Here is a 23,461-nt window from a genome sequence, read left to right as displayed (position 1 = left end):
ATGATCAACAACAATGGGGCAACTTATATCTAGTATTTCTTTCCTATCACAGAATTTAAAGCCAGTAGGAACCTGGGAAAGTGTGTCATTTAATTATTTCCTTACCTTAAGCTTATCTACTACCCAGGATCCTTAATAATGATCATGGTGTATGAAAAATGGTAACAAAATGCTTGTAAAAGGAATACAGACTCTGGTGCTGTTATAAAATTAGGCATTTTTCACAATGAAAGGCTACACATTTTTAATGTGCCATTTTGAATCATCTGGTGATTTTATATGTATGTGAGGTGTTTCAATTGGTGTTATTCCTTTAACTGACATTAAAGTTATTTTAAATTGACTTTTAAATGCATTTCAGAGGCAACAAACAGCAAGAATTAAAAACTAGATTTGTTGCCTATGTGGAGTCTATTCCTTGGGCTCTATTTTTTTTTTAAGATTACTTTGATTTAATATTAGGCTTTAGAGGTGGGAAAGAACTAAAAAATAAAGATTTAAAAACCATTTATAATATTTCATTAATGTTAAAATGATATAGAAAGTCACCTTTCAAGAATTCCTCCAAAGTTGCCAAGGGATTTTGATAAATTATCTGTGATTATATGTGAATAAAAATAATGATAGCAATCTTTTTCACCAATGAGTGCCTTGTGCTTATGAATATCAGGATAGAATTATATTCTGGACACATTTGGTACCTTTATCTTATTTGTAAATATATAGTTTAAAGATAACTTCTTAGATGAATTAACTAGACTCTTTTACTTTAGCTTCTGTATTAAACTATGAAGATGATGTAATTAATTTTAAGAACATAGAATAGAGGGAAGAATTATCTTTACTCTGATTTTAATGTTTTTATGTTTCTGACTTTAAAGAGTTAAATTGAGGTAGGTAACAAGAGGAGTTACTTGAGTAGATGACCTCATCCTGTCTGCAAAATAAAGAAGCTGGATTGTGATTTTATTAAGAAGGACTTTTGTATGTGCCTTTGAATTCATGCATTTTACTCTTTTAATGGAAAAGATGGATGCTTTCATGAAAATGATAGGTACTTGATAAGTATTTGTCAAATCAGTAAGTGAATAACAAGTACCAAGGATTCCCATTTATACTTCCTTCATTAAAAAAATATTTAAAATATGGATTTGTGCGATTCTAATGTTTTCATTCCAAAGCTGGTCAAGCTTAGTAACACTATATATTTGGTGTAGTTCCAAAACTAGCAATAATTTGGGGTCAGAAAGTTATACAACTCAGAACTGATATAACATCTCTTAAGCTACATTTTGTATCCAAAGGTGTTTTTCCTGACCTAAAGATATCTTTGTATAGGTATCTAGTAAGTAGAAAATGTCAGAGCTTAGTGTAAAATATGAATGATCACCTTAGAAAGTGATTGTACTTTGTATCAAGTACTGAAATAGTAGGATTCAATTACTTAATAGGCATAAAGGTCCGTTCTTCATTGTGTGGATTTTTTTTTAAATCTCTAGCATATGTTAAAGAGATCTATTTAGAACTTATTCTTTGAAGAAGTCTTTCTCAAAAGCATTATTATAGAGTTGTAAATTATAAGTTTTCAAATTATTTATTGATCCCATTTTTTTCCATAATAACTCAGATAATTTATTCTCAGAAAAATTTAGAAATTTGTATAAATTTCTGGTACTTTCTATACTTTTGTTTTTGGCCTTTAATGTGGTTATTAAGATATTTTTAGAAATTGTTCTTATTCTTTTAGATAATATTAATACATTTTAAATTCAAAACCTAGAAAGAAAATTGAAATGTTCCATAATATTTGAATATTCCAAAATTAAAATATTCCATCTAAATAATCTAATTAATTTTTTAAAACAAAATTAAAGTAATAATTGCCTGTAGCAAAAAAACTCAAATACAGAAAGGTATGAAAAGTTGCTTCCCCTTTGTCCTTTAGTCCTTCTATGAAAAGATAATAAAGATTCTTGCTTCTAATTCTTCCATAAGAAGGTAATGTATATGCCAGGCTATATGGATATGCTAAAACAGAAGTGCATGTGTACACACCCACATTTTATAATGTAAATGATAATTTATTTAGCCCTTATATTGTGAAAAAGTGCATGTAAGACCACAAAACCATCCCTTCCTATGCTAAAGTTTTTTTTCTTTTGCCTAAAACTGATATAGCAAAGTACACTCTGATTCTTAGTTCCCAGACTTTGAGAGAAGTTTATTAATTTTGCTTCCAGATTCAAAATGCAGAAGCTGGATTAAGACTTGAGCTATTTAAAATGAATTAATAGAAAAACTACCACCAGGGCTGGATTTTCTTGCTTTTTTTGTTTTTTAAGTTTTTGTTGAATTTGTTACAACATTGCTTCTGTTTCATGTTTTGGTTTTTTGGCTGAAAGGCACGTAGGGTCTTACTTCCCTGACCAGGGATTGAACCTTCACTCCCTGCATTGAAAGATGAAGCTTAACCACTGGCCTGTTGGGAAGTCCCCAGGACTGAATTTTCTAATTCCAGGATGCTGTATAGGCATTTTGTAGCTCAGTTTGTGTTCTGTTTAGATGATTGCAGAATTTTCTGTATGTAACTGGGAAGGAAATGGTGAACAAATGATTTGCCAGTTGGCATTCCCATTTGGACTGCAAAGAGATCAAACCAGTCAGTCCTAAAGGAAATCAACCCTGAATATTCACTGGAAGGACTGATGCTGAAGCTGAAGCTCCAATACTTTGGCCACCTGATGCAAAGAACTGACTCATTGGAAAAGACCCTGATGCTGGGAAAGATTGAGGGGACGACAGAGGATGAGATGGTTGGATGGCATCACTGACTGGATGGACATGAGTTTGAGCAAGCTCCAGGAGTTGGTATTAGACCAGGAAGCCTGGTGTGCTGCAGTCCATGGGGTTGGAAAGAGTTGGACACGACTGAGCAACTGAACTGAACTGATCCCCATTAGGGAGAGAACGTTGGCCTTTACCGACAGGGGGTGCCAGTTGCCAATCTAGGAATTCCCCAATCCAGACTCCAGACTCTTGGTCAGAGGTGCTCTGTATCATCTCCTGGGGGACCCATAGGATAGGAGTGTGTGACCAACCTGTGTGACCTCACTGCTTTTTCCATTCAAACTTTGGAGTAAGAGCCTTAGCATAGCTAATAGCCTTGAGCAATCAAAACACCCACATCATTTATTTTTTAATTTTTTGGCCACACAGAATGGCTTGTGGTATCTTAGATCTCTGACTAGGGATCAAACCTGGGCCCTTGGCAGTGAAAGCATGGAGTCCTAACCACTGGACTTCCAGGGAATTCCTGCATATCATTCTTTTTGTTTTTCTTTTTTTCTTCACACATCATTCTTAACAGATGCTTTATTCCACACTTGGCCTTGAGTTAAGAATGGCTTTTAAAGGAAAAAAATTTTTTTTTCCACATTGAAGTAATCAAAGAGTGTTGGATGGTCATGGTCAAATAATCTGTGTTCTTTTGGCAAATACAATAGATTGTCAGAGCATCTGACATTACAAGCATCTCATTATAAAGTTAATTTGGCGACCCAGTTCTGAATCGTTTCACAAATGTCAACATTGTGAACATCATAAAGCTGTTTCATGTAGCCCATGTGCCTGCCTCTGTTGGGTAAAAGGAGAGTGATCCTTTAATAGCAAGGCAGGGCTGTGTCTGAAAAGTTGAAAGCCTTTGCTCACGAAGTGTCATTTCATCTAAAACTTTGTCAGCTCCTCTTGTCCCCAGAGCTTATAAAGTTAAGGAGTGAGACTGGCTGTAATCTCAAGATTTTAATTGCAGGAACAGAATCAGTATAATCTCAGAGAGCCGTTGACAGATACGGAATTTCTCTTTTCAGTTCTTGTTACTTCCAGCAAAAGTTAAGGAATTCCTTGGCAGTAGTAACCCACATGAAGTCAAATTGGAGACCTTCAGCTTTACTTCAGAAACACCACCCAGCAAATGTATTGGGCAATAGCTGAGATATTGCAAGCTAACCACCATATCATTATTTCTGCACCTACTGAAAGAAGTCTGCAAACATCAAAGCCAGGCTTTAATAACTGTTGAAGGTCGACGTGGGGCCAGTGTGTATTATGTTCGTCTAAATTACCCTTTCAGTTTAATAGTGTGCAACTGATGTGAATAAACACACAACTCTGTCCATTACTAGGACAGAGATCTGCCTGCCTCACCGGTTTCCAGAAAAAGAGTTCTGAGAAACCAGTTAGGAACCATAATTTTGGTTTGAAATTTGTCTCATTTTTTTCTTTTTCCCCGGGGAGGGGGGTGAAGTAAAAAAGAATAGTTTTATTACTTTGCCAGGCATAGGAGGAAACAGATGGGCTCCTGCCTCCATGTCCCCCACCTGGGAGGATTTGATGAGAGGTTTTATAACAGTGTTCAAAGCCAGGGTCTGTGACAAGATTCCAGTGTGTGCAGGGTTTGCACTCCCTTAATCTCGTCTTAGATGGTTGGCCTCCTAATCTTTTAAATTTTTTTTACTTGTAAAATATAGATTGTTGTTTAGTTGCTAAGTTGTGTCCGACTCTTTTGCGACCCCATGGTCTGGAGCCCGCCAGGCTCCTCTGTCCATGGGATTTTTCAGGCAAGGATGCTAGAGTGGGGGGATTTCCCTGGTGGTCCAGTGGTTGGGAAGCTGCCTGCCAATGCAGGGGACACTGGTTCTACCCCTGGTCCGGGAAGATTCCAGTGCAGCAGAGCCACTAAGCCTGTGTACACCACAACTACTGAGCCTGCCCTGTAAAGCCTGTGTTTTGCAACAAGGGAAACCACCGCAGTGAGAAGCCCAAGCACTGAAGCTAGAGAGTAGCCCCCACTTGTTGCAATTAGAGAAAGTTCAAGAAAGTTCAGCAGTGAGACCCACTGCAGCCAAAAATAAATAAAACTTAATAAACAAAAAAAAGAAAGAATACTGGAATGCGTTGCCACTTCCTTCTCCAGGGGATCTTCCCCACCTGGGGGTCAAACCCACACCTGCATTGCAGGCAGTTTCTTTACCACTGAGCCACCAGGGAAACCCAAAATGTAGTTCTCAAATTTTTCTTAACAAAATAGAAGTAACTAGCAAGATATAATAATTCATACTATCATATAAATTTAAGAAAAAAATAATGCATATTATATTGAATCAATATACGTGATCCTGATTCCAAATACTTAAAAAAAATTCTTCAGTGACAAAAGAGGCTGTCCACTGCAGCTGTCCAGTTGTCCAGGGGCTTTGAGCTGGGAGGGTATTTCAGCCCAGCACCTCACCAGGAAGTCATAAGGTTCAAAGGTGAACTCATGGCAGTTCAGTGTGGGGACTAACTAAAAGTTTATTTTCAACCATAGTTATTTAGTGGATCACTATGGATTTGCTTCAAGTTTTCTGGATATCAGAGCTTTGTTAAAGAGTTTTTTTTTTGGAGGGGGTAAAAACACTGCTTTTATCTAAGTACTTGGATGTGACACAGTGATTGCTTACTAATAATCGCAAGAAAGAATTCCTTTATCATTAAAATTTTCTTCTTAGTAAAAAATGGATACATGTTCATATTAGAAACTTCAGGAAATATAAACTCTAAAAAGAGAAAATCTGAACATTACACATAATTCAGTCAAAAATCATGTTGATGTATCTGAGGGATTACTTTTTTGTGTTGCAGTAGCAAGATAGCCAAAGCACAACTATTAACAGAACTTTATGTCTATTGAACCGTGGAGCACAGCACTTCTGAATTGGAATTAATTGGAGATAGTAGGTTACAAAGAATGTTCCAATAATACTTGCTATATTAGTAAATATTGATTAGTGTTAGAGAGAGAGAGCAATTATGCCCAAGCATATTAGCACTTAGCTAACTACAATTTATGAGAACTAATTGATATCTTAGAAACACTGAAACTAAAGTTTTTATTTGAAGTTATTTTTTAATGCATTCTAATTGTTGACCAAATGTTAGCAAAAAGATTTTTAAGCCCTTTGGAGCAGGGAAAGTGCCTTATAGGACTTAGTACAAATTTCACATTCTGAATACTTGTTGATGCTATTTATTAATAAATGCTCTTTATTCTTACATAATCATGGTAATTTCCTCAGAACTAAGTATAATTTGCAATAGGGAAGATATGGCCAAAATTTTTATGAAATTATTTTGTACTACTGGTTCAATATTTATAATTTTGATTGAATGTTATTAAAAATAAAGTGTTGGAAAGCTTCTCTATGTGAATTTTTGTTATAGAAACATACTATATAGAAACATACTACTTTTGGTGTCCTTGAGAAAGAAAAACATTCTTAAAATCACACACTCCATCAAAGGTAAGGAGTATGACAACACAGGGAAATATGGGTGACTTTTTAGACGTCTTGTGATCATTTAATAACACACTTCAAAGAGATTGCTGTGTTTGTATGTTTGAAAGGCTAATATGCAATGTATTCCTTTTCACATTGAACACAATCATAATTTTCCTTAAAGTATGGGAAGAACACTCAAAAATCCCAGCTACTAACAAATCAATCAACTTGGATACCATTTTATTTCCAGTTTTCTCATTGCAGAGTTAGCATCTGAAGTCATGATTTATCTATAAGAATGCCCCTTGGACCCTTATTGGTCAGTTTTATTTGATTTCCTGCCTACAGTGATTGGTTTAGGAATGGGTCCTTATCCTGGGGTGGACCAATCAGAAGCTTCTCAGACTCTCCTGCCTGCCTTTCTGCTGGGGTTGTTACCTTGGTGGTCTCTACATTGAGTCCGCAGCATCCTCCCCTTGAGACAGATGGAGCTGGGAGGTTTTTGGAACACACATGCCTAAAGTCAGCTGTACTCTGGATTTCTGTTACATGATCCTATGAATTCCTCTTTTTTCCCTTTTTATAGTAGTTGGGTTTCTATCACATACAAATAAAGTCTTAATATTAAAAGCAGAAGGAAGTGTCTTATATGTAACTTGGAGGAAATATTAAATACAAGAGCAGAAATTAATGCTTAAAAGAATAAACAAAAAATGATTCTTTAAATAGATTAATAAAATGGATAAACTTCCAGACAAGGCTGATTAAAAAAACAGCACAAATAAACTATATTAGATGAAAAGAAGGCATTGAATACAGATGCAAGAGATTAAAAGGTGAAATTTAGATGAAGTGTGCAAATTCTATAACAAGGTAAATGACCAAAATCTGAATGTTCCCATTACCATTAAAGAAATTGAATCAGTAGTTTAAAATTTTTTCCCAAAGAAAATATCAAGCTCCAACAGTTTTATAGGTAAACTCCATCACAAGTTCAAGGATATTTACAACAATGAACTCTTATGTAAAAGAAGAAAGCCATTTTCACAGATGAACGTAACTGTAAAGATCCTAAACAAAATACCTCATCTTGAATTTGAGTGTATGAAATATGTTATAAATATGTATGTTGACCAAGGTGAATTTATCTAGGAATGAGAGTTGGTTCTGTACTATAAAAAACTCATTACTATGGGTGTATTTTACCATTATTAGCAAACTAAGTGAGAAAAATCGTATGATGATCTCATTGTAGTTGTTGCTAAGTTGTGTCTGACTCTTGGGACCTCACGGATTGTAGCCCACCAAGCTCTTCTGTTCTAGGCAAGAATACTGGTGGGGGTTGTTCAGTTGCTCAGTCATGTCCGACTCTTTGCGACCCCATGACTGCAGCATGCCAAGCTTCTCTGACCTTCGCTATTTCCCAGAGTTTGTGCAAACTCATGTCCATTGAGCCACTGATGTCATCTAACAATCTCATCCTCTGTCGTCCCCTTCTCCTGTCTTCAATCTTTCCTAGCATCAGGGTCTTTTCCAGAGTTGGCTCTTTGCATGAGGTGGCCAAAGTACTGCAGTTTTAGCTTCATTATCAGTCTTTTCAATGACTATTCGTGGTTGATTTCTTTTAGGATTGATTGGTTTTATCTCTAGTCTTCTCCAGCACCAGTTTGAAAGCATCAGTTCTTCAGGCTTAGCATTCTTTATGGTCCAACTCTCACATCTGTACATGACTACTGGAAAAACCATAGCTTTGACTCTACAAACCTTTGTCAACAAAGTGATGTCTCTGCTTTTTAATATCCTGTCTAGATTTGTCATGGCGTTCCTTCCAAGGAGCAAGTGTCTTTTAATTTCCTGGCTGCAGTCATTGTCCACAGTGATTTTGGAGCCCAAGAAAATAATCTGTCATGGTTTCCACTTTTTCCCCTTTTATTTGCCATGAAGTGATGGGACTAGAGGCCATGGTCTTAAGTTTTTTTTTTTTTTTTCTTAATGTTGAATAGTGCTTATGACATTCCTTTGAAAAGGTGCAATTATTATCTTTCAGCAAACTGAGACTTAAAATAGGTTAAATAATTAGCTGAAGGTCATAGAGCTAATAAGTGGTAGATCCGGGCCTTGAAGCCTGTTGGAATTACTCAAAAGTCTGTGGTCTCAAAACTGCTCTTCAGAAGTGCTTCTAACATTATCTTTTGGTGACAAACTTTACAAATTAGCAAGACATTTCTAAGACAACTTGAAACAAATAGGTATATGTAAAATGTTACATGTGTAAGTAAGAATGTTACAGCACCCTGATATGATAATTTTGTGGAGCAATGGTTAAATCACCTAAGGTATATCTACACAAAAGAAGAGTCTGCAACAGCTTTAAAAATGAGGTGGATCAGTATGTGTCTATATGGAAAACCTTCAAGACAAGAAAGCAATCTGCAGAATAATATATACAGTAAAGCTCCATTTATATAAATAAGTCAAAACCAACCTAGATGATCAAGTATGTAATGGATATAAAACTATCTGCTGGTTACACTCAGAATCCTCAGCAGTGGTGGTCTTTGGGGAGGTTAAGTGCAATCGACAGTGAGTGAAGGGAACTTTTAACTTCTCAAATCTATAAAATTCTGTGTTGGAATTTATTCTACAACAGGAGGTATTCATGTAGTAGTTTCTATGTGAAAAGACTTCAAAGAATAAACAAAATGGTTACACAGAGCCTTTACAACAGTGTAAAAATGTAAAGTCAGGAGTAAACTGAGAAAAAAAATAGTGGGAGTTTAAACCTCATGGTTTCTTCACTTTTATTTAGGTAATGTAATTTAATGCATACATTAAACTGTTAAAAAAATCAGTAAATGGAATCACACCAAGGAAAATCTGCATGCTATTTCCACTAGAAAAATATTATCTATATAAAATTTGGTCCAGTTTCTTCTCCTTTATCTCTGCCATTCAAATTTAAATACTTTAATTTTATTCTAGCAAAAATCACATATCTGACATAATAAAATACTTCACATCATTAAATTAATAGGGTTTAGTTGAATTAGGTGTGTTCATCTTTCCTATGTTATTTCTCTACTTTTATTCTTCTGAGTTAACTCAGTAAGGCATGTCTGTTTTCCCACATCCAGCAATACAAGTGTTACAGAAGTATAATTTGTAACATTAGTAACTAGATTCATCATTAATCTTCAATTCATGTTGTTTCCCTTATTATATGGTATTTCCATATTTCTAGATATTTCAATCTTACACTTTCCAACAAAGATTAAGCCATTAGTTTAAAAATACTATTAAATTTCCAGACTAAATAACACTTGGCCCACTTAGAGTGATGCTGTCGTGAGAGGTCCTTGCACAGCTATTGCTTCGATCTCAACACGGCCTCCCTGTTGGGAAAATAACACAGATTAAGAGAGCATCATAATGTCTACTGAAAACATATGCATTTTTAACATTAAACTTTTCAAAGAAGGAAAGGAAGGGGCACATTCACCAAGAATCACTAAGAAAAGGCTAGGCTACCGTGCCCAGCATGTTCATTTATGTTAGCTTGTGTGATTCCCCTAGCAGCTCTGTTATCAGGGTTCTCTCAGTGCAGAGGATGATACACTGAAGCTTAGAAAGGTTGTTTAACCCATCCCAGAACACAAAGCCAAATGGCAGAGGTTCAAACCCATGTCTTATGTCAAGTTCAGAGCTCCTTCTATCTCATTCTGCATCTTAATAAATTTGATAATACTGATCATTCCAAGTAACAGTCAAAGCAACAAAAATACCATTCACAGAAGCTAAATTTCTTTGGTGCAAAATTTCCAGAAGTCCATGAGAATTGCTTCTTTATAGGTAGAAATATAGTGCTGCTAAGGGGCATAGGAAGTGCTTCTAGTTCAATTAGAAAACCAAAGTAAGAACGGTAAGAAATCTACGAGCCATTGTTTTTCAGATGATTTTTCCTAATGGAAAGCTTAGTATTGTCTTTGGCCACACCATACAGCTTGTTGGATCTTAGTTCCCCAACCAAGGATCAAACCCGAGCCCTCGGCAGTGAAAGCGCGGAGTCCCAACCACTGGACCGCCAGGGCATTTCCTAGATATTTTATTATACAATAGAAAATTAAAATTTTAACTGTAGAACTCACAGACCTGGCTCAATTTATAGTTGTTAAGTAACAGTAAAACAATACAGTGGCTGTTTTACTTCTCATAGTTTAAGTAAAATGATTCTGTTGTATTCACATTCATGTGTGGCCTTGATTTTTTCTTTTTTTAAAGATTTATTTATTATTTTTAGCTGTGCTGGGTCTTCACTGCTGCAAGGGCTTTTCGCTAGTAGTGACGAGTATGGGCTGCTCTCTAGTTGCGGTGCACGGGCTTTTCATGGCGGTGGTTTCTCTTGTCGTGGAGCACAGTATCTAGGCACGTGGGCTCAGTAGTTTTGGCACACGGATATAGCTGCCCCGTGGCATGTAGGATCTTCCCAGACCAGCGACTGAACGCATGTCCTCTGCATTGCCAGTGGACTCTTACCATTAGGTCACCAGGGAAGCTTGTAGCCTTGATTTTTAATTTTCTTAATTTTTAAGACAAATGTGTACTTACTTTGGGCAAAGCAGCAACCTGGTAAGCAGCTCTCGCAGGAAAACTACTCTGGAAATCTAATTTAAAAGAATTTCATTTTAGTTTTTTCAGATACTATATTGTAATTCAACACTGCAGGATCAAGAATCTGGTAAGTAATTCAGATCTATGTCAGTTCTTAGATACAAGCCAACATTGGAAAAAAGAAGCTCATGTTCATATTTGTTTGACAAAATACTTTGCCATGAGTCCCACAATATTTAATATTCTTAAAAATATCTTAGCTTTCTGGGAAAAAAATGAAAATATACACTCTTCAGAATCTGTTCTAACATGCATGCTTACATGCTGTATTAACTCATTTAAAATTCTAACCTTACAAGATGTTTTCCACATTTAGGATATGAGGAAACCAAGGCACAGAAATATTAACTAACCAGTTAATGGTTCTGAGAGAGCAGGACAGATCGTGGCTAGACCTCATCACAGCAATAATAAATGCAGTCATGTCTTGAAAAATGATTAGGAGAGTACAGAAAACCTGAGAAGGATGTAATAAAATTAAGCTTAAGGAAAAAGGATTTGTCTGGTTGTGCTATGTTTTTCTAGGGAATGCAATAGAAATAACTTGGATCTTTTTCAAGGGGACACACTTTGTGTTTCTAATCAGCTATTAATTCTTTCAGGACAGGATCTATGACCATTTCTTTAACCTCGCCCAACATTCTTAATGTATTGTTGTTGTTTAGCTGCTAAGTCGTGACCCCATGGACTGTAGCTCACCAGGCTCCTCTGTCCATGGGATTTCCCAGGCAAGAATACTGGAGTGGATTGCCATTTCCTTCTCTAGAGGATGTTCCCGACCCAGAGATCAAACCCACCTCTCCTGCATTTGTATGCGGATTCTTTACCACTGAGCCACCAGGAAAGCCCTTCTTAATTTATAATGGACACTTATTAAGGTTAATATATATCTTTTTAAAATGTTTATTTATTTGGCTATGTTGGGTCTTAGTTGCAGTGCATGGGCTTAGCTGCCCTTCAGGATGTGGAATCTTCTGGGACCAGGGATTGAACTCACATCCCCTGCACTGCAAGGTGGGTTCTTTACCCCTGGGCCATCAGGGAAGTCCAGTAGATACACTTCTCTTTAAAATGCAAAATAGTAATAAAGCCAAATAACTTACATTGTTTGTAGACGTCGTTGACAGTACTGAAGTCATTTATATCAGCCAGTAAAACAGTTGCTTTTACCACTAGGAGATATATACATTGTCATTAGGTTTGTTTAGTTATTTGGTCTGATCTAAAACATTACTTAGAAAAATGGTAGTGATGAAATAAAATTCACATTTTAAGGCAAGACAATAAAAATGTTAACATAAAATTTCTTTTCTCTGCCAATTTAGTCCTCCTGCCTCCCCTCTAGTGTGCAGTGGGTGTCTTCATAGAGCATTAGCCAGACCTCTTCAACAACAGAAATACCTGTTCAACCATAAAGTTCAATTCTTCTTTTGCTGGTGCTGGCCATGCAACTCCCTAGACCATAACATAACTTACTTATGAGCTTATTCATGTCACTAGCTATATTACCTGTGTTCTATTTTGCAAGATTGTTTCTTGCATTATCAAACGTGACCAAGTCTCCAGTAAAAATAACTAGATGACGTGAAATTATTGACCTAAAATACCGTTCTTCAAGATCGATGATTATAATAGTTGTACTCTAGATATAGGAAGCCGCAACAAGAGAGACTTGTTTCCTGGCTTCTGGCTACTATTAATAGAGCTTTAGTCCACTAACAGCACACTGAGTGACATATCAACTAAGTCCTCACCTGACTTGGCAATGATTGAAATTAAGATCAAAAGGGAGCATCCAATTCTATAAGAATCAAGTCATAGCCACTGTAGTCGCTGACCTACAATACATCCTGAAAGGAATTCAGGAAGAAGATCAGGATAAGGCACTTCGTGCTCTAGGGAAACTGGCAGAACCGGCCCCCAGATAGATATTTTTTGGAGAAAATGTTATGAATCTAGTTTTACATATGTTTCCATACCTAGCACTAAAACCATTAACTTAGCTATCTGTTCCTCACGAATAGTACTAACCTTCTGCCAAGATTTGGGCCAGGTCATGTATATACTGGCCTCTCCCCTTACCTCTTCAGAATAGTCCTCAGAGCTTTCTGAAAGACTGTCTGCCAGGTATCAGTCTCAGGTTGGGTCAAATAAAATGTTCCATTTTTTCCCTTAGATTGACTAACTGATTAATTTTTTACTGATATTATGTATATGGCTCTAGATCCACTATATTAATTTTTCATTGGTATTGTGTCTATGGGACTGAAACTCAGCCAACTTCAAACAACAAAAGATACAGCAGGACATATTATTAGATGCCATTTGTTCTTTAAAAAGACCAAAGAAATATCAAAAAGAAATGTGAAATAATTTCAAGTTGCTCACCATTCGTGAAGTCACAGCCTGCTGCTTTCAGAATTTCACCTATGTTTGTAAGAGCCTGTGAACCAAGGCAAGAAAGCCCTTAGGCACTAATGTTACATCGAAGATTTAACTCAATTCAGTTAACCATCTTTTACTAATACTTCCTATGTTGCAGAAAAATCTTCCTTTTCTAGGAAATTCACTCTTCATAAGCCACCTCTATACAAGTAAACTGCCTCTTGGCTTTCTTTGATGGAGTGAATCTTTCTGAAATATAGTGAGAATTTGTCTCTTTTTGTGAGGAGAAAGACTGAAGTCTCTTCCTCAATGCTAGAATTGTGAAATTCTCAATGTCAACTAAGCTAAAACAGAAATAACTACTTGGGCTCCTAATTCTGTATCACTTTCAGGAAAAGTATGAGCTAGTAAGCATTTAAACCTGTTTTCTTTGAAGCAATATTTTTAAAGAGGTTGTTTCCTTTTTCTTAAAAAACAATTATTAGTAAATTTTGTGTATGTTTGACACTTCAGCCTTTGGAAAAACATTAGTTTTTCACTCTGTCCTTAATTTATTGTTTTTCCAATTCACTCTTCCACTTTGGTCACATTATAGTAGTTGATGATTTTAAAAAATTTAACCTTCTAAATGGGTTATACATGGATATGGCAAAAAATTGAAAACCTACAAAAAACATATACAGTGAAAAGATGTCTTTCACCCTCACTCTCCCTCCCGAGCTTCCTTCATCAAAGGCAACAACTAGAAAACTGTTTCCAGTTTCTTGTATATCCTTCCAGAGACAGCCAATGCCTACACCAGCATAAATGTATATATCCTGAGACAGAGACACACACACGGTAACTTATTGTGCAAGCTGTTCTGTATCTTGGTTTTATTATATAACAATTTATCTGGAAGATATTTCCATATCAATTTAGCTGTACAGATCTAGCAGGATTTCTTTAGCTAGTTCCTCATGATGCACATTTTAGGTTATTTTCTACCTTTGGACATCACAAATGACTCAGTGAATGTACTAAATGATAATTTAATTCTATTTATTGGATTAGAATTATACTCCCATCCTTACTAATATTTTTAGAAAACATACTGCATACTGCATGTAACCTTTGATATTTCTCTCTCTCTAACAAACATTGATTTTTACTTCTGTGGTGGTGGATTATTTTTACGGTCACTGGCCTAAAAAAATTTCCCAACTCATGCGGAAGTGGCAAGATGTTTTCACAATTCACAATTGCTTTCACAATTTCCTTCTCATTTCACTGAAATATAACTTGAGATATAACACTGCATTAGTTTTAGGTAAATAACATGATGATTTAATACATGTATGTATTGTGAAATGATTACCACAGTAAATTTAGTTAATACCCAATAATTCAGGTTTAAAGTCACCTTGGCAGGTAAAATTTTTTTTTTTTTTTTTAGGTTGTTAAATGATTCATCACATTTAGAACTTTCTATTGATGTAAAACTGTTTTACGTCAATAAGTCAACAGATAACTTAAAAAGCATCTATCTGATAATCTCTGTAAAATAAATGAGCCAAATGGATTCTTAATATTCCTCAATATGATGAAAAAGAAGTAGAAAAGGGAACTTCAAATGTGGAAAATGACTCACCTGTTTAGCCTCTTCTGCCACCCCTCCTGGCACAAGCTGTCCACTTGCAGGGTCCATGCCTAGTTGTCCTGAAATGTAAATGGTCCTGTCGACTAACACAGCCTGACTGCAAAGAACAGAAATCCAAAATGTGTAAAATATAAAATGTAAAACTCAATGCTAAGAGATTTCTTTGCTAAGATACAAAAAGTACAAAATACAAAATAGTAATCGGACTTCATGGAAATTAAAACCTTTTGTTTATTGAAAGTCATCTTTAAGAAAATGGAAACCCAAGTCACAAATTGGGAGAAAATATTTGTGAAATGCTTATTTAACAATGGATTTGTATTCAGAATATATAAAGAACTCTTATATAATTCAATAATATAAAGACAGACAACCCAGCAAAATACTGGACAAATGATCTGAACAGACACCTCGTAAAAGAAGACATAGAAAGAGTGAAGGAGTAATGCAAACCAAAGCCACTCCACCATACCACTACACACAATAAGGCATGACTGATAATAAGCATGGATGAGGATGTGGAGAAAATGGAATCTTCATACTTTGTTGGTGGGTACGCAAAATAGTACACACACTTTGGAAAGTAGTTGGGAGTTTCTTAAAAACTAAACAGGGAATTCTCTGGGTCTGGTAGTTAGGACTTGGCACTTTCACTCCAGGGGCTGGGTTCAATTCCTGGTCAGGGAACTAAGATCCCATAACTGACAAAAGAAAGCACTGCCAAGCACTCAAGAAAATAAGTAATGAGACAAGGTTAATCATTGCTGAAGGGTCAAGAAGGATACATGGCTTACTTTCCGAACTGATCATTTTTGTAGTAACTAAATATTAGAATTAGTAACAAGACCACAGGGAAAAGCATAAGCTACACTGAGACCTGAAAGAGAGCCAAACAAATCAACTTTCAGTTCAGTTCAGTCGCTCAGTCGTGTCCAACTCTTTGCGACCCTGTGAACTGCAGCATGCCAGGCCTCCCTGTCCATCACCAACTCCCGGAGTTCACTCAAACTCACGTCCATCAAGTCGGTGATGCCATCCAGACATCTCATCCTCTGTCATCCCCTTCTCCTCCTGCCCCCAATCCTTCCCAGCATCAGTCTTTTCCAATGAGTCAACTCTTCGTATGAGGTGGCCAAAGTACTGGAGTTTTAGCTTTAGCATCATTCCTTCCAAAGAACACCCAGGGCTGATCTCCTTGAGAATGGACTGTTTGGATCTCCTTGCAGTCCAAGGGACACTCAAGAGTCTTTTCCAACATCACAGTTCAAAAGCATCAATTCTTCGGTGCTCAGCTTTCTTCACAGTACAACTCTCACATCCATACATGACCACTGGAAAAACCATAGCCTTGACGGACCTTTGTTGGCAAAGTAATGTCTCTGCTTTTGATATGCTATCTAGGTTGGACATAACTTTCCTTTCAAGGAGTAAGTGTCTTTTAATTTCATGGCTGCAATCACCATCTGCAGTGATTTTGGAGCCCAAAAAAATAAAGTCTGACACTGTTTCCACTGTTTCCCCATCTATTTGCCATGAAGTGATGGGACCAGATGCCATGATCTTCGTTTTCTGAATGTTGAGCTCTAGGCCAACTTTTTCACTCTCCTCTTTCACTTTCATCAAGAGGCTTTTTAGTTCCTGTTCATTTTTGCAATTAATTCTCTCTTAGATAAAAAGTCCCACCATTGTTTCTAAACATAAAATCTACCATTTTAACCATTTTAAAGTACACATTTCAATGGCATTAAATGTTTAGAAAATTTTTGATAAAGAGACCTTAACTTCACTTTAAATTTAGAAGTAAAATCTGTTTTACCCCATTTCACGGTTATTCAGAAAATAAGATACTTTCATTTCTAATGTCCTACTTCCCTATATTTTGTTCAACATACTCCCAACTTTCCTCTTTTATTTCATGACGTCTCCCCTCATATCTTTTTTCCTTTATAACTTTAAATACAATTGGTAATTTTATAAACACAATTGGTATTGAGTCTCTCGGTGCATAGCCTGGTATGGTTCAGTTCCAGTGGGCACAGTGAACCCCGAGGCCCGCAGCAGCTCTAACCTGGACTAGCGGCTGCCGTCTATGGGGTCGCACAGAGTCGGACACGACTGAAGCGACTTAGCAGTACCAGCAGCAGCCCAAGCCCCAAACCCCCACCCCACAACGCCCCGAGTGCCCGCCCCGGGGTCGCCACCCCAGACGCCTCGAGTCCTTCTCGGCTCCCACAGCCCTCCTGTACCTGTAGGGACCAATGGCCGCGGGGGCTTTCGCGGTGCTGATTATCTTTCTGACCAGAGACGACATGGTTAAACCCTTTTCCCTTGCTGCCCCTCGGAAACAACTACGCAGAACTCGGTTCTTGCTCGCTCTTCACCTGACCAGCCGGGGCCAGAATCGCTGCTTTAAAGCTTGGCCGGGGATTCGCTCGGCATTCTGGGAGTTGTAGTCTCCGTGCGACTCCGGGCCACGTGGAGGTCGCGGTCACACTGGCGCATGCGCCCTCCAGTTCGCTCTCCGCGCCCGGCGCGTTGGTGGCTGTGGCAGAACCTTGTCATCCGGACTAGGTGGGGAGTCCTGGTTTCTTCACACCGGGCGTCTGGCAGGTAGGTCGTGAGGGGCTGGCGTCCTCCAGGGATCGCGACTGTGAGAGAGAGTGTGTGGCCTCCCACTGCGGGTGCCCAGTACTGGCCGGGCTCCTCTTGGATTGTCCTCACACCCAACTATAACCTACTCTTCTTCCCTTGCTGCTAGCGCTGGGGCCCTTCTTTCCGCTTGGCACCTCCTACTTTTATCAGAGAACTGGGGTCACGTCTTGGTGGGTGTCAAGCCAAAAAAAAAAAAAAAAAACACGAAAAAAAAGGACTCAATGAAGCCAAAGATCAGAAGGAAGGATTTATTACTTGCTTCAAGTGAGGAGAATACCGGGAATCTTTCCCAAAGCAGTGTCTCCCCAGCAGAAAATCCGGGACCTTTTAAGCTAAAGTAAGTTAAGTCGCTTGAGTCGTGTCCGACTCTTTTGCGACCCCTTGGACTGTAGCCTGCCAGGCTCCTCCGTCCGTGGGGATTTTCCAGGCAAGAATACTGGAGTGGGTTGCCATTTCCTTCTCCAGGTTTTAAGCTAGGAATACATGCATATTCATGAAGGGGCTCCAGCGGAAGGCAGTTCAGCATAGACTTGTGGCAAAGGTCAACAGAGTTTTAGTTTTAGTGGAAGAGACGGGGTTGGGGGAGGGGGTCATAAGAAAGGTCAGCATCATCATCCCAGTTGATCTGATGATTGAGTGCCCGAGGGGGTTCAAATTCTGCAAAACAGCTGGAGAAAATGTTTCAGGCTACTCTTGGTCATGGAACTAGAAACGGGAGTTTACAACTGATTTTTATTACTGGTACTTCTCCTGCCTGATAATAGTTGTTTTTTAGGTCCCTTTCAGCTGCTCAGTCAGTGTCCTACTCTCTTTGAAACCCCATGGACTGTAGCCTACCAGGCTCCTTTGTTCATGGGATTTCCTAGGCAGAAATCCTGCATGGGCTGCCATTTCCTGCTGCAGGGGATCTTAAGATCGTTTTTTAAGGTCCATTAAGATCATTATTACTGAGCCATGCTGTTCAGGGACAGGCCTTGTGGCCAGGCTTAGATCACAAAATGGCTTAGGCAAGAAATGGCTTCTCTAATGCCAAGAAAGCCTTGCCTGGTTGTTTTTCTGGGGACCCCCTACTTTATCTGTTTACACTTCAGCCCCTGTGATCTTGAGCCCACTCTGTCATTTCTCTGCATTGCCCCACCAGGCAGAGGCTCTCCTAGGACTGGGCTTGCACTCTCTAAAGGAATAAGATGGGTGATTCGGAGAACCTTGGGGAGACTTGGCACTGTTCACCTCCTCCCTGCCCCCTCATGCTTCCTCCTCTGGAGAGCCCCTCAAGATTTACAAGATGTCTCTGCAGAAGCCTAGTGACTGGCATCTGATTTCAAGTAGGAGATTATTGATCTCGGTGCAGCAAATGGCCCCAGAGCTGTTCTCTTGGCAGATATTCAGTCATGCAGTATCAGAAGCAGTGGTACTTGGCTAAATATTTTTTACTGTTAAAATATGCATTATAGGCACGTTTCACTTCTTATTTTACGCATGCACATGCATATTCAACAGATATATATATTGAGCCCCTGCTTTGTGCAAGACACTCTGCTAGGTCCTGGAGATGCGGCAGTGAAAAAGACTGGCAAAAATCCCTGTCCTCCCCTGCTTCTGAAACAGAATCCTCTGTTTTCCACCTCATTTTGTTCTACATACTGTGGGGTTTTGGCTTTCCAACTCTGACTCGAGAACCTTCAGAGCTTTTTCATTGGTTTAGAGTTTTTGCCTCCAAGCCTTGCCTACTCAGTTTTGTCCTCTCCTGCTGTCTCTTTCCACTCTAGTTATCCAGAGTCCTCACTCCTGAAGTCATGAAGCAGATTCTTAAATACTTTCTTCCCTAAGTTCCGACTAATGAAATCTTATGTTCTCATTGACTTTTCCTGTAGATTCACACTTTTTCTTTCGCTTATCCTGTTTCCTATTGTGCTGTACTGCAAAATTTAGTCTTTTAAAATAAAAAAAAATTTTTCTTTTTTAGTTCATTTTAGACCCCTGTGTTGTGTGTTAGTTGCTGCTGGGGCTTTTCTCTAGTTGCAGCAAGTAGCGGCTACTTGAGTTGCGGTGCGCAGGCGTCCCACTGCAGTGGCTTCTCTTGTTGCAGAGCACAGGCTCTAGGGCACACAGTCTCAGTAGCTGCAGCTCCTGGGCTCTAGAGCACGGGCTCAGGAATTGTGGTGCAGGGGCTTAGCTGCTCCTCGGCATGTGGGATCTTCCTGGATCAGGGATCAAACCCAGGTGTCTTGCATTGGCAGGAGGATTCTTTACCATTGAGCGACCAGAGAAGCCCTTTCATCTTTTACTATATGTGATCTTATTCTCTAACTGTTTTTAAGAATGGTGAATAGAGCCAGACTGCCTGGTTTGAATCCCCGCACAATCACAAGCTGAGTTTCACCTCTCTGTGCTTCAGTTTTTTCATTTATGAAATGAGGGTAGTGCTAGTACTTCCCTCACAGGGTTGTAAGAATAAGTAAGTAAGTATGAGTTAAGGCATGGGGAATAGGGCCTGACACACAAAGTTCTCAATAAATATTGGTGCTTAAGATGAGTAATTCTTTAAGGAAAGAGGCCATACCCATGTGCTACTTTGGTATATACACAACCCAAAGCTATTAACCACATATAGGTACCCCCCAAGCTTATTAAATTTGATTAAACTGGATAATTAGGAGGTGTTTTTAATTTACAAAACACTTCACCATATGATTTTTAAATAGGCACTCTCTTGAAGCATTACAGATAATTAAACTTGAGTAGTATTGGAGAAGACTCTTGAGAGTCCCTTGGACTACAAGGAGATCAAACCAGTCAATCCTAAAAGAAATCAGTTCTGAATATTCATTGGAAGGACTGATGTTGAAGCTGAAACTCTAATACTTTGGCCACCTGATGCAAAGAACTGACACATTGGAAAAGACCCTAATGCTGGGAAAGATTGAAGTCAGGAGGAGAAGGGGATGACAGAGGATGAGATGGTTGGATGGCATCACCGACTTGATGGACATGAGTTTGAGCAAGCTCTGGGAATTGGTGGTGGACAGGGAAGCCTGGTGTGTTACAGACCATGGGGTCGCAAAGAGTTGGACACAACTGAGCAACTGAACTGAAGTAAACTGGAAATATTAATATTTCTTGTGAAACAGCATGCCTGTGTTCATTAGGCAGATTTTATTAAGTCTGAGTCACCAGTTTTTTAGGGTAAAATAAGTCAGAGATCATCTGTTTAATTCCCTCGTTTTCAAACCAGATTCTACTCTACCAAGGGTTGTATCTGATCAGCCAGGGGATAATATGCTGGATGGGAAAATATGACATGTTCAATTTATGTGAATATTTGAGAGAAAACACTTTTATAAAGCCTGGCACATACTTAGTGCTCATTGAAGTTTTGACTAAAATGGCTATGAAAACAAAACTGTGACTGTTGGGAATATGTAAAATTCACGTGAATGTTAAAGGTAATGTTAAAGGAATGTTAAAATTCCTGCTGGAAGCTATTTTAAACTAAATCCTCAGGCTTCATAAGGATGTATTCTACATTCATTCTCTTCTAGCATCAGAACTGTTTGAGATTCCTTGCTAGTTCAATCTGCTCATTTTCTACTCTCAAACCTAAGCTCAGAGATATGATTTCTGGTTCCTAAATTTGTTGTCCCAGCCAGGGCTCCCAGGTAGTGATGTGTTTTACTGGTTAAGTTCTGATTCAAGCATGTGGACTGAACTGTTTTGTAGGATAATTTTGAATGGTTCTTAATACAGTCAGACCTTCACTAGTCAGTGAGTTTTGCAGAGCTCTGTTTACTTACTACATATTTTTAAGTTTGGAAAATATTTTGGAGTGTAGATCAAGTTGTTTTTCATGTAAGTGAAAACAGAATGGAGTGAGAAAGTGAAATGAGATACATTTCTGTGACTTCATTTTTTATTTAAGAGTAAGAGTTACCATTAACTGAGCCCTTAGTTTATGCAGAGCCCCATGCATTGTGTTGGGTACATTACCTTACAACCATTTGTAGATTATTCCCATTTATAGAAAGGGGGACCGAAGCTCAAAGAGGGAAAATCATTTTCCTAAGATTATATGACTAAAAAGTGTTACGGAAGATATTTGAATCCAGGTCTTTCTCACTCTGAAGTAAAGGCTCTTAAACACTCTGCCACATAGATTACTCTTGATATTTATGAAGTATTGAATTGGAAAGAAGATACGTGAATTTAATTCAATGGCACTCATCAGGTGTGGTGCAAATCCTGATGTGAATTTTGAAAGTTTGTGCAGGTGGTCAGCATAGTGATTGGGGTAACACTGCTGCCATTTACTAGACAGGGATCAGGGGTGTTAGCTGTCCTGCAGTGTACGATACCTGACTCTGCTTTGTGTAAAGTAGTGGCTGGATGGATTTAATATGTACTGAGTTTTCCAGGAATACAATAAAAAGGCAAGATTGAACTTTAAAAGTAGGATTTGTACTTTACCAAAGAGTGTTTACGAGTTTAGGGAACCACGTCGCCAGTGGCATTACTGCCCTGACAGGTACTAGTATACAGCTGCATCTCTGCCTTCGTGGTTGGCGCGGGCGTGTAATTCTATGTATCAGATCAGATCAGTCGCTCGGTCGTGTCCGACTCTTTGCGACCCCATGAATCATAGGTGTGAGTAAAGGCTAGTATTAAAACATTTAAATGCTTGGAGAATAGCTTGGTCGTGGCTGCACTGAGCCTTCCGGCCTCCTAGTGTCTCCTTCCTGCAGGACGCTTCCCTCCCTACAGTCAGCAAGGAAAGAGTTAATGCCTGCCCTGTGGGGGCTTCTAGGCTCCGCTCCGCTCCAGCTCTGCAGATCGTGCCCATGCCTCTGTTGGCGCCTGTGTCTGTGATTATCCCCCTGGGTTAAACATACCTCTGTTTCATAATGTCATCTAGTTATGTGAAATACTTACATACAGAAAAGAAATATTATTTTAGTTACTTTTGGGCTTCCCTTGTGGCTCGGCTGGTAAAGAACCCGCCTGCAATGCGGGAGACCTGGGTTCGATCCCTGGCTTGGGAAGAGCCCCTGGAGAAGAGAAAGGCTACCCACTCCAGTATTCTGGCCTGGAGAATTCCATGAACTATATGGTCCATGGGGTTACAAAGAGTCGGACACAACTGAGCGACTTTCACTTCACTAATTACTTTTAGTTCTCCCCTACATCACAATGAGGGCACATATTGTAGGACTTGTTTTGATAAAAATTATGTGTCTAGTAGGTTATGTAATTAATGAATTTCATTTAAAATAGAAGACAGGTGTTTCAAGCTCTTCAGTAAATGAAAGGGGCATTGAATTTGAGAGCTGAGAACCGCTGTGGAATCAAGCTCCACTAGGTTTTTGTCCCTTTGTCTTCTTACTTCAAATTGAAATCTTTTGCAGTTCTAAAGGTACAGCTGGCCTCATCTCAGTAGTAGAAATGAAAATGTTAGTAATTTGTGTTCAGTTTTTGGTGAGGGTGTCATATTGGAATAGTGTATTTCATTTTTCACTGATTCACGTGGCTCTTGTTTCACTTAATTTTGATAAACTGTTTTAGCTAACTAAATTTTTTTACAAGGGCACAGGGATCTTATCTTCATGTTTCATCCTGCCAACAAACTTTATGCAGTGTCAACCCTGGTACGTGACTTGATTATTTGACAGTACAACACAGTTATTTTTTTCTGTTGAATTAAAAGTTTTTGGTATTAATGCTAGTCCCTCTGGTTATAAATCCCTGCTGTAGCTCAGTATCATAGTAACTTTTTTTTTAAGTTTTTTGTTTTTTTTGTTAATGTGGA

At 38.4% G+C, this 23,461-nt stretch overlaps 2 protein-coding genes across 2 annotated transcripts in view; one reads left to right on the top strand and one right to left on the bottom strand.

The window, feature by feature from the left end:
* Positions 1 to 9,093: 9,093 nt before the first annotated feature.
* On the bottom strand, positions 9,094 to 17,453 carry HRSP12 (heat-responsive protein 12). Its single transcript, XM_010863539.1, has 6 exons — positions 17,256 to 17,453; positions 15,001 to 15,106; positions 13,374 to 13,428; positions 12,089 to 12,157; positions 10,923 to 10,978; positions 9,094 to 9,709 (listed from the first exon to the last, which is right to left on the bottom strand). Exons 1-6 carry the CDS (start codon positions 17,318 to 17,320, stop codon positions 9,647 to 9,649), a joined length of 414 nt encoding a protein of 137 aa, XP_010861841.1. The 5' UTR covers positions 17,321 to 17,453; the 3' UTR covers positions 9,094 to 9,646.
* Positions 17,454 to 17,536: 83 nt separating this feature from the next.
* POP1 (processing of precursor 1, ribonuclease P/MRP subunit (S. cerevisiae)) overlaps positions 17,537 to 23,461 on the top strand; it is a 35,214-nt gene continuing 29,289 nt past the window's right edge. Inside the window, exon 1 of the mRNA XM_010863538.1 lies at positions 17,537 to 17,619. The gene's annotated coding sequence lies outside the window, so the exon portion shown is untranslated. The remainder of the gene's footprint in view (positions 17,620 to 23,461) is intronic.

The sequence above is a fragment of the Bison bison genome, unplaced genomic scaffold, assembly GCF_000754665.1.
Source record: "Bison bison bison isolate TAMUID 2011002044 unplaced genomic scaffold, Bison_UMD1.0 scf7180017864491, whole genome shotgun sequence".
Lineage (NCBI taxonomy): Eukaryota > Metazoa > Chordata > Mammalia > Artiodactyla > Bovidae > Bison > Bison bison.
The sequence above is the reverse complement of the archived record's forward strand: the minus strand, read 5'-3'. Positions and strand labels throughout refer to the sequence as shown.

Excerpts from the sequence above, each read along its gene's own strand:
- HRSP12 (XM_010863539.1), bottom strand. The coding sequence starts at position 17,320 with ATGTCGTCTCTGGTCAGAAAGATAATCAGCACCGCGAAAGCCCCCGCG. Across the intron at positions 12,158-13,373 it reads AGGCTGTGACTTCACGAATG|TGGTAAAAGCAACTGTTTTA; the intron begins GTGAGCAACTTG and ends TATATCTCCTAG. Across the intron at positions 10,979-12,088 it reads CAACGACGTCTACAAACAAT|ATTTCCAGAGTAGTTTTCCT; the intron begins GTAAGTTATTTG and ends CTTTTAAATTAG.